The sequence below is a fragment of the Gymnoscopelus microlampas genome (assembly GCF_963454915.1).
Source record: "Gymnoscopelus microlampas genome assembly, chromosome: 10".
NCBI classification, from domain to species: Eukaryota; Metazoa; Chordata; class Actinopteri; order Myctophiformes; family Myctophidae; genus Gymnoscopelus; species Gymnoscopelus microlampas.
The window spans coordinates 26,246,860-26,259,359 of NC_139947.1; the positions used below are offsets into that span (position 1 = coordinate 26,246,860).

Genomic DNA, 12,500 nt, shown 5'->3' on the forward strand with positions numbered 1-12,500 from the left:
TATGTCGTGAATAGTATACAAACAGTTGGGTAAAGAAAAACAACAACACATGGGCTCGAATGCCTCATAGCGAATCCCCATGGTTCGATTCCTGGCTGGCCCGACCATTTTTGCTGCATGATGCTCCCCTTACTCTCTGTCCATGTTTCCTGTCTCTCTCTACACTGTATAACCCATGGAATAAAGGAAAAGAGAGAACGACACATCCAGATGCATCAGCCTTTGTCCTCTGGAGGTAAAGAGGCTGTGGTCGGTGCTGCAGCTGGTGTGGGGCGTTGCAGATGGGCTGCCTCTCTCAGTGGTGGAAAAAAGTACTCAAATGTTTTACTTAAGTAAAAGGTATGAATACTGCAATGTAGAAATTTATTTTACGAGTAAATGTACAGAATTCAAAATTTACTTGAGTAAAAGTACAAAAGTATTGGTAAAAAAAACATGTACTTAAAGTACCAAAAGTAGAAAGTACTCATAATGCACTATGTCCCGTTTCACAAGTTTTCAAAATGTATAAAATTCCTTTGAAAATAGACGATCTACAAGCTCACAATGCATCGCGTCGAGCGTTGTGAGCTATGCATTGTGAGCAATAGGGCTGCAATCTGGGAACCCATCGCCAAATGAAAAGGAAAAACAGCGCCCTCTGCTGTTTTTACTATCTCACTTGGCTCTGGGAGGAAGTCGACGTAGCACACGTGCGCAAGGAAACCGGGGTTTTGGTCTGCCTTCAGCCTTTCACTTCCGGTGGTGCGACTGTTTTCATTCCCACTAACAATATTTCTACACGGAACACTAACACCACTTCTCCTAGAGAACATGGATGGTTTTGGTTATAAGCCCACTTGTTTCTATGATGAAAGAGCAAGTTAAAATGTGAATATCTTTCCGTGGTTTTGTCTGCTCCGAGGACGCTATTGTTAAATGAGTTTCGGTTTCTTTCTAGTGGGGAAGGATCGGCAGACACGTAAATCCCGCCCACTACATTTGATTGGGTAAAGCGCGGCCTGCCTCCTGATCTGAAGGCACGCCCACTTGTAGGCCAGTGCGTACGCGATATGACGAACCCCCCCGACAGATTCAAACGCAGAGCAGAATCTGTTCTTGAGAGATTAATAGGGCCGTAGTGCTACCGCACTTGAGATGTTACCTTGGCGATAAGTAAGTCATGCCGAGCCATGAGGCCCATAGGGCAGTAGCCTATCTCCTGTTTCTGTAGCATGAGGCACCTTGATGTACAAGTACCTCACCCTGAAAATGATGCTAGTATGTCGCAGGGACTTACCCCCCAATCCAACCCTTGATGCCGAGTGCTAAGCAGGGAGGCATGGGGTCCCATTATTAGAGTCTTTGGTATGACCCGGCTTGGGATCGAACTCCAACCTCCCAGTCTCAGGATGGACACTCTAACCACTAAGGCCACTGAGCTGGTGTCATTTATTTGTTGCCGTGTTGGCGATGCTTATGCTAAATGTTAGGGAAGTACATGACTGCCCCAAATGTATTTGTTAATATTCTACTGGTCTTGATTACAATACCTGATTTATAGCTGAAACAGCTGCTCTTCAAGCTAACAAGTTGAAGACAAGTTCTTGTTGAAGATCAGTTCTTGTCGGCAAGCAACGCATCGAACTGCGGGGTATAAATTAGGCTTACGGTTGCTTCTGTTTTCCCTGATTTGCTGAAACTAGAAGACGGTGCTGCGCTGTGTGTGTGTGCTGCTCCTAGTCTTCTGTTTGCTCAGAGAATGACACTATTTGCCCAGTGCAGATAAACAGTGATCGAGGAAGTCGGCCCGAAACCGAGACGTCAGTATATGAGATAGCGACTGTAACTGTGTCACTGCTTTATCAAAATGTTGTTGCTGTTATTCTTTTTTTAATAGAATGGATTTAAAAAAATTAAAGGGTATTGTACATAATCCTTCAGAGGGTTGATAGGCTTAAAATTAAAATCGTTTACACACACACACACACACACACACACACATACACTCATACACTACATACAATACAGTGTGTCTGTTGTGTGTACATCTACATCAACATAACAGACAGCAATGCACACTCACATATAGTTATCTCCACACAAAATATTATCCAGGTGAGAGAGTAGGTTAGATTAGGGGTTCTAAGATCTTTAGATGCCAAGAACCCCATTTCTTGAAAAGTAACAGTTTTCCATCACGACGGCCGTATTCAATTATATATTGTACATATTTTGTATTTATTTATTCTTTTCCAAGACCATCGTTTTTACTGGAGTATTTACATTTTCTGTACTTTTACTTCTACTCCACTACATCTCAGAGGCAAATATTATACTTTTACTCCACTACAATTATTTGAAAACTTTAAGTTACTAGTTTCTTTGTAGATTTTGATTATTATCACAAAACATACAGAAACCACTTCAGCCCAGAGAATTGCCGATCTTCAAGCTCATAATGCATCGCGATTCAGAGCTTGTAGATCTGCTATTTTCAAAAGCTTTTCATACATTTTATACATTTGAAAACTTGTGAAATGGGACATTCTGCATAATGGGTACTTTTACTTTTGTACTTTAAGTACATATTGATACCAATACTTTTGTACTTTTGCTCAAGTAAATGTTTAACTCCGCACTTTTACTTGTAACAGAATATTTCCACATTACAGTATTGATACTTTTACTTAAGTAAAACATTAATGAGTAATTCTTGCCATAGACTAGCCTGTGTGTGTTGGTCTCTGCCCATGGTCTTGTAACAGGAGCTAGGTGCTCACTCACTCAGTGCAGTCACAGTGCCGTAATGTCCTCCGTGCCCCAGCTGCTGAGCGCATTGTGTGACACAGTCATTACGGGGGCCACACTAAAGGAAACTGGATTCCCTGTCTCTTTTCAGCGTGCACACAGGGACACGATTGTGTGCCTGCGGGCCTGTAGGTAAACTCATTTACAGGAGGGGGATTTACCGGGTGAAGATCACCGCCCTGTCTCCCACGCCTCACTACAGCTGCAGGGAACACATTTAGGAGGGAGGAGGACTTATTATAGGCTCTTGAGGAGATGCACCATGTTGACAGGTCTGGATTAGAAGAGCCACAGTTTTGTGACATATCTTAAGTTCCACACAACACATGACGTTGGAATAGCCTTTGCAACAGTAGAGAATGCACACTGTTAATACAAAAACTATTTACTTTTGAATGTTAACCAGTGGAACAGAAAATACTTAATTTGTGTTCAAATACTGTTCTGTCGTTGGTTCTCATTGGTTCTCAAAGTGGGGTCCGGGGACCCCCAGGGTTCCTTGGGGGGGGGGGTTCCAGAGGGTCCCCAGCAAAATGTGTTAATATAGCATCACAATAATTTTAACCACTTTAACCTTTTATATTTTGGCTATTCAAAAATAGCAGATCTACAAGCTCATAGCGCGGCACCGAGTGCCGCGCTATGAGCTTGTAGATCTGCTATTTTTGAAAAATCGTGAATATTTGAGCAAATATTTGAATATAATATTTTTTAAAGCGAACATTTGTAACTCAAATCTTTGCTTCTGGGGGGTCCCTGGAACAAAACATTTTGACATGGGGGTCCGTGACCAATTACATATCATTTTGGGGGTCCTTGACATGAAAAAGTTTAAGAACCACTGCTGTAAGTGATATTTTTGGATTAAAACAAAAAAAACTATTTACTTTTGAATGTTAACCAGTGGAACAGAAAATACTTCCTTTGTGTTCAAATACTGTTCTGTCGTGGCCGTGCTGCAGCCACCTACATACTGTACCTACATACTGTACCTACTGTACATAGAACCACAGTGGGAACAAGTCCCCAGCACTTTTTTGTGTTATCCTTTTAGCCTTAATGTCTGACTGGACCTCGTGCTTTGCGCCGTGTTGTGAGCTTGTAGATCTGCTATTTTCACCACTTCTTAAATGTTTTATTTATGTATGGAAATGTATTTTTATTTATGAAATACTTTTGAAAATTTTTGGAATTGTCTTCAATTGATGAAAAGCTGTAATTTATTTTCTATAAAAGTTTTTTTTTTCTTTATCTTTTGAAATGATACATTTCTTTTTTTAAATGTAGGAAACGAAAAAAAGGGAAACTTACTCCACACGCGCGCGCGCGCACACACACACACACACACACACACACACACACACACACACACACACACACACACACACACACACACACACACACACACACACACACACACACACACACACACACGCACAGCAATCTTCTGTCTGGCCCAGCCAGCCCCATTATGGCCAGTTTAAACATTTATTAAACTCAGGAAACTGCCATTTTGTTTCTTCCTCCTGCAAGACAAAAGTAGCCTCACCCCAGAGACCGACACACACACACACAAAAAAAAACATGAACGCACCCACATAGAAATGCACACTCACACACATTTTGTTTTTTTTTGCTCACAAAGGCATTCGTGCTCCTATATACACCGTCCCGCACCCACACACAAGTTTTGAACTCCCTCTCACAGACTGAAGACTAGTGGGTCAGACATGCAGACAATGTGAGAGGCCTGAGGTATTGAGACAGTGTCTTTGTGTGAGTCCTGTAATCTCCTCGCCTCGCCGAGAGAGAGAGGGTCACATTCTTTGTTTGTTAAACAAGGGGAAAGAGCCTCAAATATGGCCTCCTTCCTGGTTGCGCTTGTGCGATGTGTGTGCATGGATCGGTGTTGCTTGCCTTGCACACTGCGTGCGCACGTGTGTGTGTGTGTGTGTGTGTGTGTGTGTGTGTGTGTGTGTGTGTGTGTGTGTGTGTTTCTGTGCATGCTGCTAGGCTATGTGATGAGATAAACAGAAAAAGAAAGTGAGACGAAGGGAAGATGAAAGAGGGTGAGAGAGTGAAATGACAGTGATGTACCCGCAGAGGAATGCGGTGATGCCACATGTGGATGAGTGTGAAGAGGCTGTCCGGGTCACCGTGGGGTTGCCCCTGAAGCACTGCAGTTTGTACTTAGTTGCGCTCGCTCAGGGGGTCCCTCACTCAGGGGGTCGCGCACCAGACCGGCGTGCGAACCAAACCCCCATGCACAGATTAGGTGTTCGGTATCAAAATTCAGGAACCGAATCGAAATGGCTGGGTACATACAGACTGGGTACCCATGAAGACAGTGGTGGTGGACAATGTTTTACTTGAGTAAAAGTATCAATAAGGCAATGTAGAAATTGGAATTCTATACTTTTACAAGTAAAAGTATAGAATTCCAAATTTACTTGAAATGTAAAAGTACAGTATTGGTATCAAGATGTACTTTAAGTACCAAAAGTAAAAAAGTACTCATTATGCGGAATGTCCCATGATTTCACAAGTTTTCAAACGTATAAAAATCTTTTGAAAATAGCAGATCTCAATAGCAGAGCTCGCAATGCGTCGCGACGCATTTTGAGCTCGTACAATATTTTCCTCTGAGATGTAGTGGAGTAGAAGTAAAAGTATTTGAAATTGGAGATGCTCAAGTGCAAATACCTCAAAAGGTATGAAGATATTTTCTTTATTATTATAATTTTTTACCTTGATGGATTAGCCGATCTACAAGCTCACACAATGCCCAGTGCTGTGACGCGTTGTTGTGAGCCTGTAGAATGGCAATTCTTGGTGCGCGACACAGCAGCAGCAGCACACAACAGCGTATAACTGCCGTGTGGTTACATCAGTGGAACTTCTTTCATCATCATCATCATCATCATCATCATCATCATCCTCATCATAGACATGCACAGACACAGAGTCAGCTGAAGCCACATTCCTCCAGCCTGCACATCCATGTGCTAATGACATCTAACTGATGACAGATCAGCCAGGGGCAAGGTCAACCTACCAGCTCCTCTCGTGTTTCACTCCATTCTGCCCGCTCTGTCTGTCTCACACAACAAGTTGCAGGTGCTGTTAAGTCATTGTTGGTTCTCAAAAGTGGGGCCCGGGGACCCCCAGGGTTCCTTGGGGGGGGGGGGGGGGGGGGGGGTTTCAGGGGGTCCCCAGCCAAGGACCCCCTAGCTGAGAGAGCAATGAAGCAGGGACCCCCTCCATATTGTATAAAATTGTGTTTTAGATTAAACGTTTTGTTTTACTTGGTCTGCTATTTTTTCCCTCTACACCTATACGGTATAATACCTCTTTGCAAAAAAATAGCGCGAGGCGTTGTGAGCTTGTAGATCGGCTATTTTTGGCTAAAGTTCACCTCAGAAAAGGGATGCTAGGGTTCAAGTGGTTTATGTAAAAAAAAAAGAATCATATCACACAAAGATTTCGCAGACCCCCTGTAGTAACTCTGAGGACCCCCTAGGGGTCCCGGACCCCCTGTTGAAGACCCCTGGGCTAGGTCATGGCTAGTGAATGGAGCAGGTGTGAGCTGAAACCTAGCCATGGGCTATTATTGATGCTCTCAGCTGTGGACTACACAAAGAACATAGGAGAATCATGTACAGTCCTACCTCTGTGGTTCAATGACCATTATGACACCGTTAGGTCAGTATAGTATAGTGTGCGTTTGTGTATAATATAGTGTGTATGTTTGTGTGCTGTGTGTCATTGGACAAAGAGGAGGGTCTTCTTTGTACCCCCGCCTGCAGCACAGGAAGTAATGTGGGGAGAAGATAGCATGGACCCCACCGCAGCTGCCAAGAAAAACACACACACACACACACACACACACACACACACACACACACACACACACACACACACACACACACACACACACACACACACACACACACACACACACCACATTGCAGTGATTTTAAACACACATGCACACATTTTAGGCCATTTTATGAATGCAATTAGCCGAAAATAGCAGATCTTGCGAGCTTGTAGATTACTTCAGACTACAACAGACAGTTGAAGGTGTGGGGAAAAAAGTAGCTGTCTGTGCGCCTGAGCCGACACCAACGTACGGCTACTATGGTGCTAAAAATAGCCCATCGCTTGATGTCTTTTTTTTCAACAACAAACACATGAACACGTAGATGTTTAAATCATTTGAGAAGCTATAAACATAACTACTGCACTGCAGAGTGCTTATAGGGCATGGGCACACGTTGCATCTGTATTTAGACTATTTTGGTGTGGCCTAGGCTATATCTTTTGTATTTAATGTTAAACCTAACCGGAATGTTTTCTTTAATTGTTAAGCCTAAAGTCCATTGCACACAGGATGCGATTATTGCGATTATTGCGATTATTAGGTTGGCTCAGACAGGGTGTTTTTTTTTCCGTGCGAATAATCGCATCCTGTGACAAAACTACAAAACAACATTTTCTTTTGTGAGGACCAGGGAAAATTGTCTATATCTCAAAATCCACTATACTTGTGGATGTTCTGTACTCTTGTTTTATTGTTTTATTGGATCTTGTTTATTCGATACTTATTTGTTTTAGCTCTTGCTCATTTGATTTTCCTATTGGTCTCATCTGTTTAAGAAAGCAGATAGCTGACATAGTGGACTTTTACCGTAGCACTAGGTGTACTCTTATAGTTGCTTGTTTTAGAAGCGCACACTCATACTCACACATGCACACGCACACACACGCAGATTGTACTCAAGATTTAGCTGTTTTGGAGCATCTTCATGTGTGCTCCGTGTTCAGGCCAGCTGCTATCAGGTCTGTGTCTAATGTGTGAATTGATGTTCTAGTACTCCATGTTTATATGCAAAGAGCAGATGGTCTCTCCCCCCTCCCTCCACCTCCCCCCCCTCCTCAACCCAAACACAAAGAGGCGAGGAGGAAAGGGAGGACCGGCGGGTCGTCTCCTGCTAGGGGCAGATGTTAACCCCTCCCCTGGGGGGGGCATCGTGACGGGGGGTGTGAGGGGAGATCGCCGCTGACCGCCGTTTCACACCCAAGGGAGGCTTCTAATGTGTAGCGATTAGGTTAGAGCGCATGGGGTTAAAGCGCTGGTTCTAACTCTCTAGGGTCTGGGGACCCCCAGGGGTCCTCGGGGGGATACCATGGGGTCCCCAGCAATATGCGTTAATATAGCTTCACAATAATTTTAACCACTTTAACCATATTTTATACTTTGGCTATTTTTTTAAAAAAATGTGATTTTTTTTTTGCACGTCTTTGAATATATATTGAAATATATAATATATATTTTTAAAGCGAACATTTGTTCCTCAAAACATTGGGGGTCCTTGACATGAAAAAGTTTGCAACCACAGCCTTACGGGACTGTAACTCCTGTAAGTTACTTCAGTGACCACAGCCTGGAAGAGGCATTTCTTACCAAAGTGCTTAAGTACCAACGTCTTAAAGATGGAGTGCCATGATATTTTTCAACCCTAAAACCTGATCATAAGGTATTATTATTATGTAAGGATTTTTTTCAAAAAAAAAAGTGTACAGAAATTGTTAAAAAAAATGTTTTATGTGGACATTCAGTTCATTAAGTATGCCTGGTTCTCACCTTAGCACCTCCTCCACCACCTTAGCACCACCCACCTGTCCTAGTCCCTCCTCCTCCTCATGCCCACACCTGTTGTGTTATGATAATGAGGGGGAGGGTATGTTTTTTGGGGGCTCTGTGATGTCACTAAAGGGCTGTTTCTCTATTGGCACGTTTGACCCTCAAGATTTCAGCCTCCAGGAAGAAACTCCAAATAATCAGAGAAGACATAAAACACCATAAAACCACCTCCGGGGGGCTTAATGAAGTTCTATCAACCTCATAGACACCGAAAAAAACAGAAAAAGTGCAAAAACATGGCACCAGCTCTTTAAGGATGCTATTATACAACTTGGTTACAAATGTAAACTGCTTGTGTTCATATTTGGAAGCCTCGGTAATGTCCATAAATCAGCTGTGAGAGTCCTGCAGATTGCAAGAATGCCAAGAGCTATAAGGCATTGGCTAAATTCTTCAGTGTCTGTGATAATTGGCAGTCGCCATATATGGAGGAGACCATGCTTCCTGTACCCATGATCTGTATCCTGAAATACTTGTCGTTGAGTTTTACCGAGTTTGCGCGTCTGCTATTGTTTGTGTTCAAGAATTTCTTGTTAAATGTAGATGTTAACCCATTAAGACCTGGAACTGTGTCATTTTTAGATTTGAGCTAAAAAGCATTATTTTACACTTTGGGCTATTCAAAAATAGCAGATATACAAGCTCATAGCGCGGCACCGAGTGCCGCGCTACGAGCTTGTAGATCTGCTATTTTCGAAAATTCGTGAAAATGTGCGCAAATCTTTGAATATATATATTTTTAAAGCGAACATTTTTAATTCAAATCGTTGCTTCTGGGGGGTCCCTGGAACAAAATATTTTGATGGGGGTCCGCGGCCAAATACATATAATTGTGGGGGTCCTTGACATGAAAAAGATTGAGCACCACTGATATAGAAACATACGTTTTTCAGAAAACTGTTGAGATTTAGGAGACATGTAGAATCGGCTTCAGGTCTCAATGGGTTAAATGTGTGTGTCTGTCTCTCAGGCTCAGCACAGGGACGCCTTCATCCAGGAGCGCTACGGCCAGTACGACCTCAGCGATCCGTTCCTGGCGCTGCAGCGCGACAGCGAGGTGGAGGAACGCCAGCAGCAGCAGCACCACACGCACCACCCCGGCGGACCGCCTCCCCACCACCACACGCACCACGGGGGGCCGCGGGCCGGCGCCGTGGGGCCCAACCCCCTGGCCGTGCTCAAGCTGGTCATGGCCCACTGCAAGAGGATGCAGGAGAGGATGATGGGACAGCTAGCGGCCGCCGAGAGCAGACACAGGAGGGTAAGGAGGAGTACGCACTCCAGTGTTGATTTCATCGACTAAAATTATGACAAAAAATGTTCGCCGACTACCTTTTTTCACTGACAAAAACGAAATAAAAACTAAGCTATGATGACTGAAACTAAGACTAAATATATTGACAATTTTTTCAACAAATAAAAACTAGACAAAAATGTTAGGGAGGGACTAGTGGAGAGGAGACCCAGTAGAATTAAAAGACAAGTCATTTTATGTTTGGTTGCACTCGGGTGTTACACTCTGAAAATAACAGATCTACAAGCTCACAACACGTTGTGAGCTTGTAGATCTGCTATTTTCAGCATGCAACCAAGTGTGAAATCAGCCATTATGACGCCACCAAGGCACCGCCAAAATACATTTGGGCTGTAGATTTAGTCGACTGTAGATTTAACTGTAGATTTAGTCGACTATAATCTTATGATATTTAGTTGACTAAAACTAGACTAACAGTAAAACATTACAGATAACTAAAATATGTCTAAAACTAAATGGAATTTGATTCAAAAGACTATGACTTAAACTGAATCCAAATTTGCTGTCAAAATGACACTATCAAATCATCCTTGGGACTGTGCCTAGTGTATTGCTCTTTCTCTCTCTCTGAAAATAGTCATTCTGCAAAAAAAAAAAGTCTATAAATACGGCACAGACCTGTATTTTTAGAAACAAAGGTGACAGCAGACTTTGAAACAGATGTGTCTTCACCTACTAGATGCATACTGTGTTTATGCAGGGCTGCCAACATTGGACTGTCAAAATCCAGGAGATTTTCTTTGGGGGGGTGGGGGGAGGTTTGGGGGGCGTGGCCACTAGCCTAGTTATTTTGGGGGCCGGCAGGGGGTCCTCCCCCCCGAAACTTTTGAAAAGAGTAGACGAAGAAAAAGCTGATACTTTTATCAGGCTTGCTTTACTAGCATTGGAAAATGATGGGTACAATTTCATCCATTGAAACGCTAAAAGTAGGCCTACAGAAATTGATTTGATGACTGAAGCAATGTACTGTAAGACCCATCTTTAACTAGAAAAAGTGCTCCTCGGAGCACAGGTCTCCGCCAGGTCAGGTATAGGTTAATGTGGGCCAGCAATGTTCGGAATTTGTGTGTGTGTGTGTGTGTGTGTGTGTGTGTGTGTGTGTGTGTGTGTGTGTGTGTGTGTGTGTGTGTGGGTGTGTCTGCGTGCGTGCTTGGGTGGGTGGGTGGTTGTGTGTCTGCGTGCGTGTGTTCGTTCGTGCTTGCATCAGTGGGTGGTTGGTGGGTGGTTGGTGTGTGCGCACGTGCGCGTGTCCGTGCGTTCATGCATGTTCATGCATGTGGCCATGCTTCAGACACGGTTGGAGTGGATGAAGGGTAATGAGGCAGGCAGACATCAGGCCACACCCAGGGCTTAAAGAGTGGATATGCAGCCTTATCAGAGTTCAACTGGAGGCCTAGTGGGACTCTTAAAGCAGAGAGAGAGAGAGAGAGAGAGAGAGAGAGAGAGAGGGGATATGACTTATCACAGCTCCTCAGTAAGCACTAATGACTCATATGTAATTTAAGCAGCACAGGTTCACTCCTGTTTTACGGGAAACATGAAGTGATCTGTCTTTTGTTCTATCAAATGATGGTGCACTTCTTCAGTGCCTTTATCCAAAGTACTTTTCAAGCTGTGCATTACATTGATTCACCCATTCACACCAGTGGCGTAAAGTAACTAAGTGCATGTACTCAAGTACAGTACTTACGTAAAGTTTTGAGGTATTTGTACTTTACTTGCTCCACTACATCTCAGAGGCAAATATTGTACTTTTACTCCACTGCAATTATATGAACACCGCAGTTACTAGTTACTTTGTGAAACATACGTTATTAACCACTTCAGCCATGGCTATTTGAAAATAGCCGATCTACAAGCTCACAACGCGTCGCTTTGCGACGCGTTGTGAGCTTATAGATCTACTATTTTCAAAGGATTTGTATACATTTTTAAGCATTTGAAATGGGATATTGTGCATAATGAGGACTTTTACTTTTGGTACTTTAAGTACATTTTGAAACCAACCCGCTCATAAGGAGCAGTCAGGGGTTCGGTGTCTTGTTCGAACTGGGAACCTTCCAATTCCCAAGTGGACGCCATACCTCCTGAGCCTCTGTCCCCCCCCCCCCCCCCCCTCTACTTCAGTTCTAAATAAACACCAAAGTCATATTCTGCATGGTTTTTGGCAGCATATCTGGTGCAATGGGATCTGACCGGTTCTCTTTCTTTTGGCGTCGGCGTGGTGATAGGTGATAGCCGATCTGGAGGAGGAGAAGAGGCGGAGGGCCCAGGACATGGCGCAGGGAGATGACATCACATGCATGTTGCAGAACGAGAGAGAAAAACTGTTACAGCAGGTATGTACTGTACTGTATGCAATGAGTTCGGGTGAAAAAAAAGGGTTGGTGTATGTGATTTGTAGACACACTTAGTCTATGTTTGCGTGTGTGCGTGTGTGCGGGAACTGTGTGCGCGTGTGCGCGTGTGTGCGTGTGTGCGTGTGTTTGTATTGCTATACTTGTGAGGACCAAGTATAGTAGAATTTGAAGAAATATACATTGTGAGGACCGTTTTTCTGGTTCTCACAAGACAAATGGTTGTTTTATAGTTAAAAAACATTTTTCAGAGATACGTTTACTAGTTTAGAAAAACAGTCAGGTCAGGATTAGACATTTAGGTGTCTTAGAGGTTAGCTTTAGGGATTGG

General features: G+C 43.4%; 1 protein-coding gene across 1 annotated transcript in view; it reads left to right on the top strand.

Annotated features, from left to right (window-relative positions):
- The window catches only part of LOC311052951 (CTTNBP2 N-terminal-like protein), a 45,773-nt gene that overhangs the window by 24,693 nt on the left and 8,580 nt on the right, over positions 1 to 12,500 (top strand). Inside the window, exons 3-4 of the mRNA XM_084068270.1 lie at positions 9,468 to 9,758; positions 12,044 to 12,151. Of these exons, the coding sequence (XP_083924396.1) occupies positions 9,468 to 9,758; positions 12,044 to 12,151 (399 nt within the window). The remainder of the gene's footprint in view (positions 1 to 9,467; positions 9,759 to 12,043; positions 12,152 to 12,500) is intronic.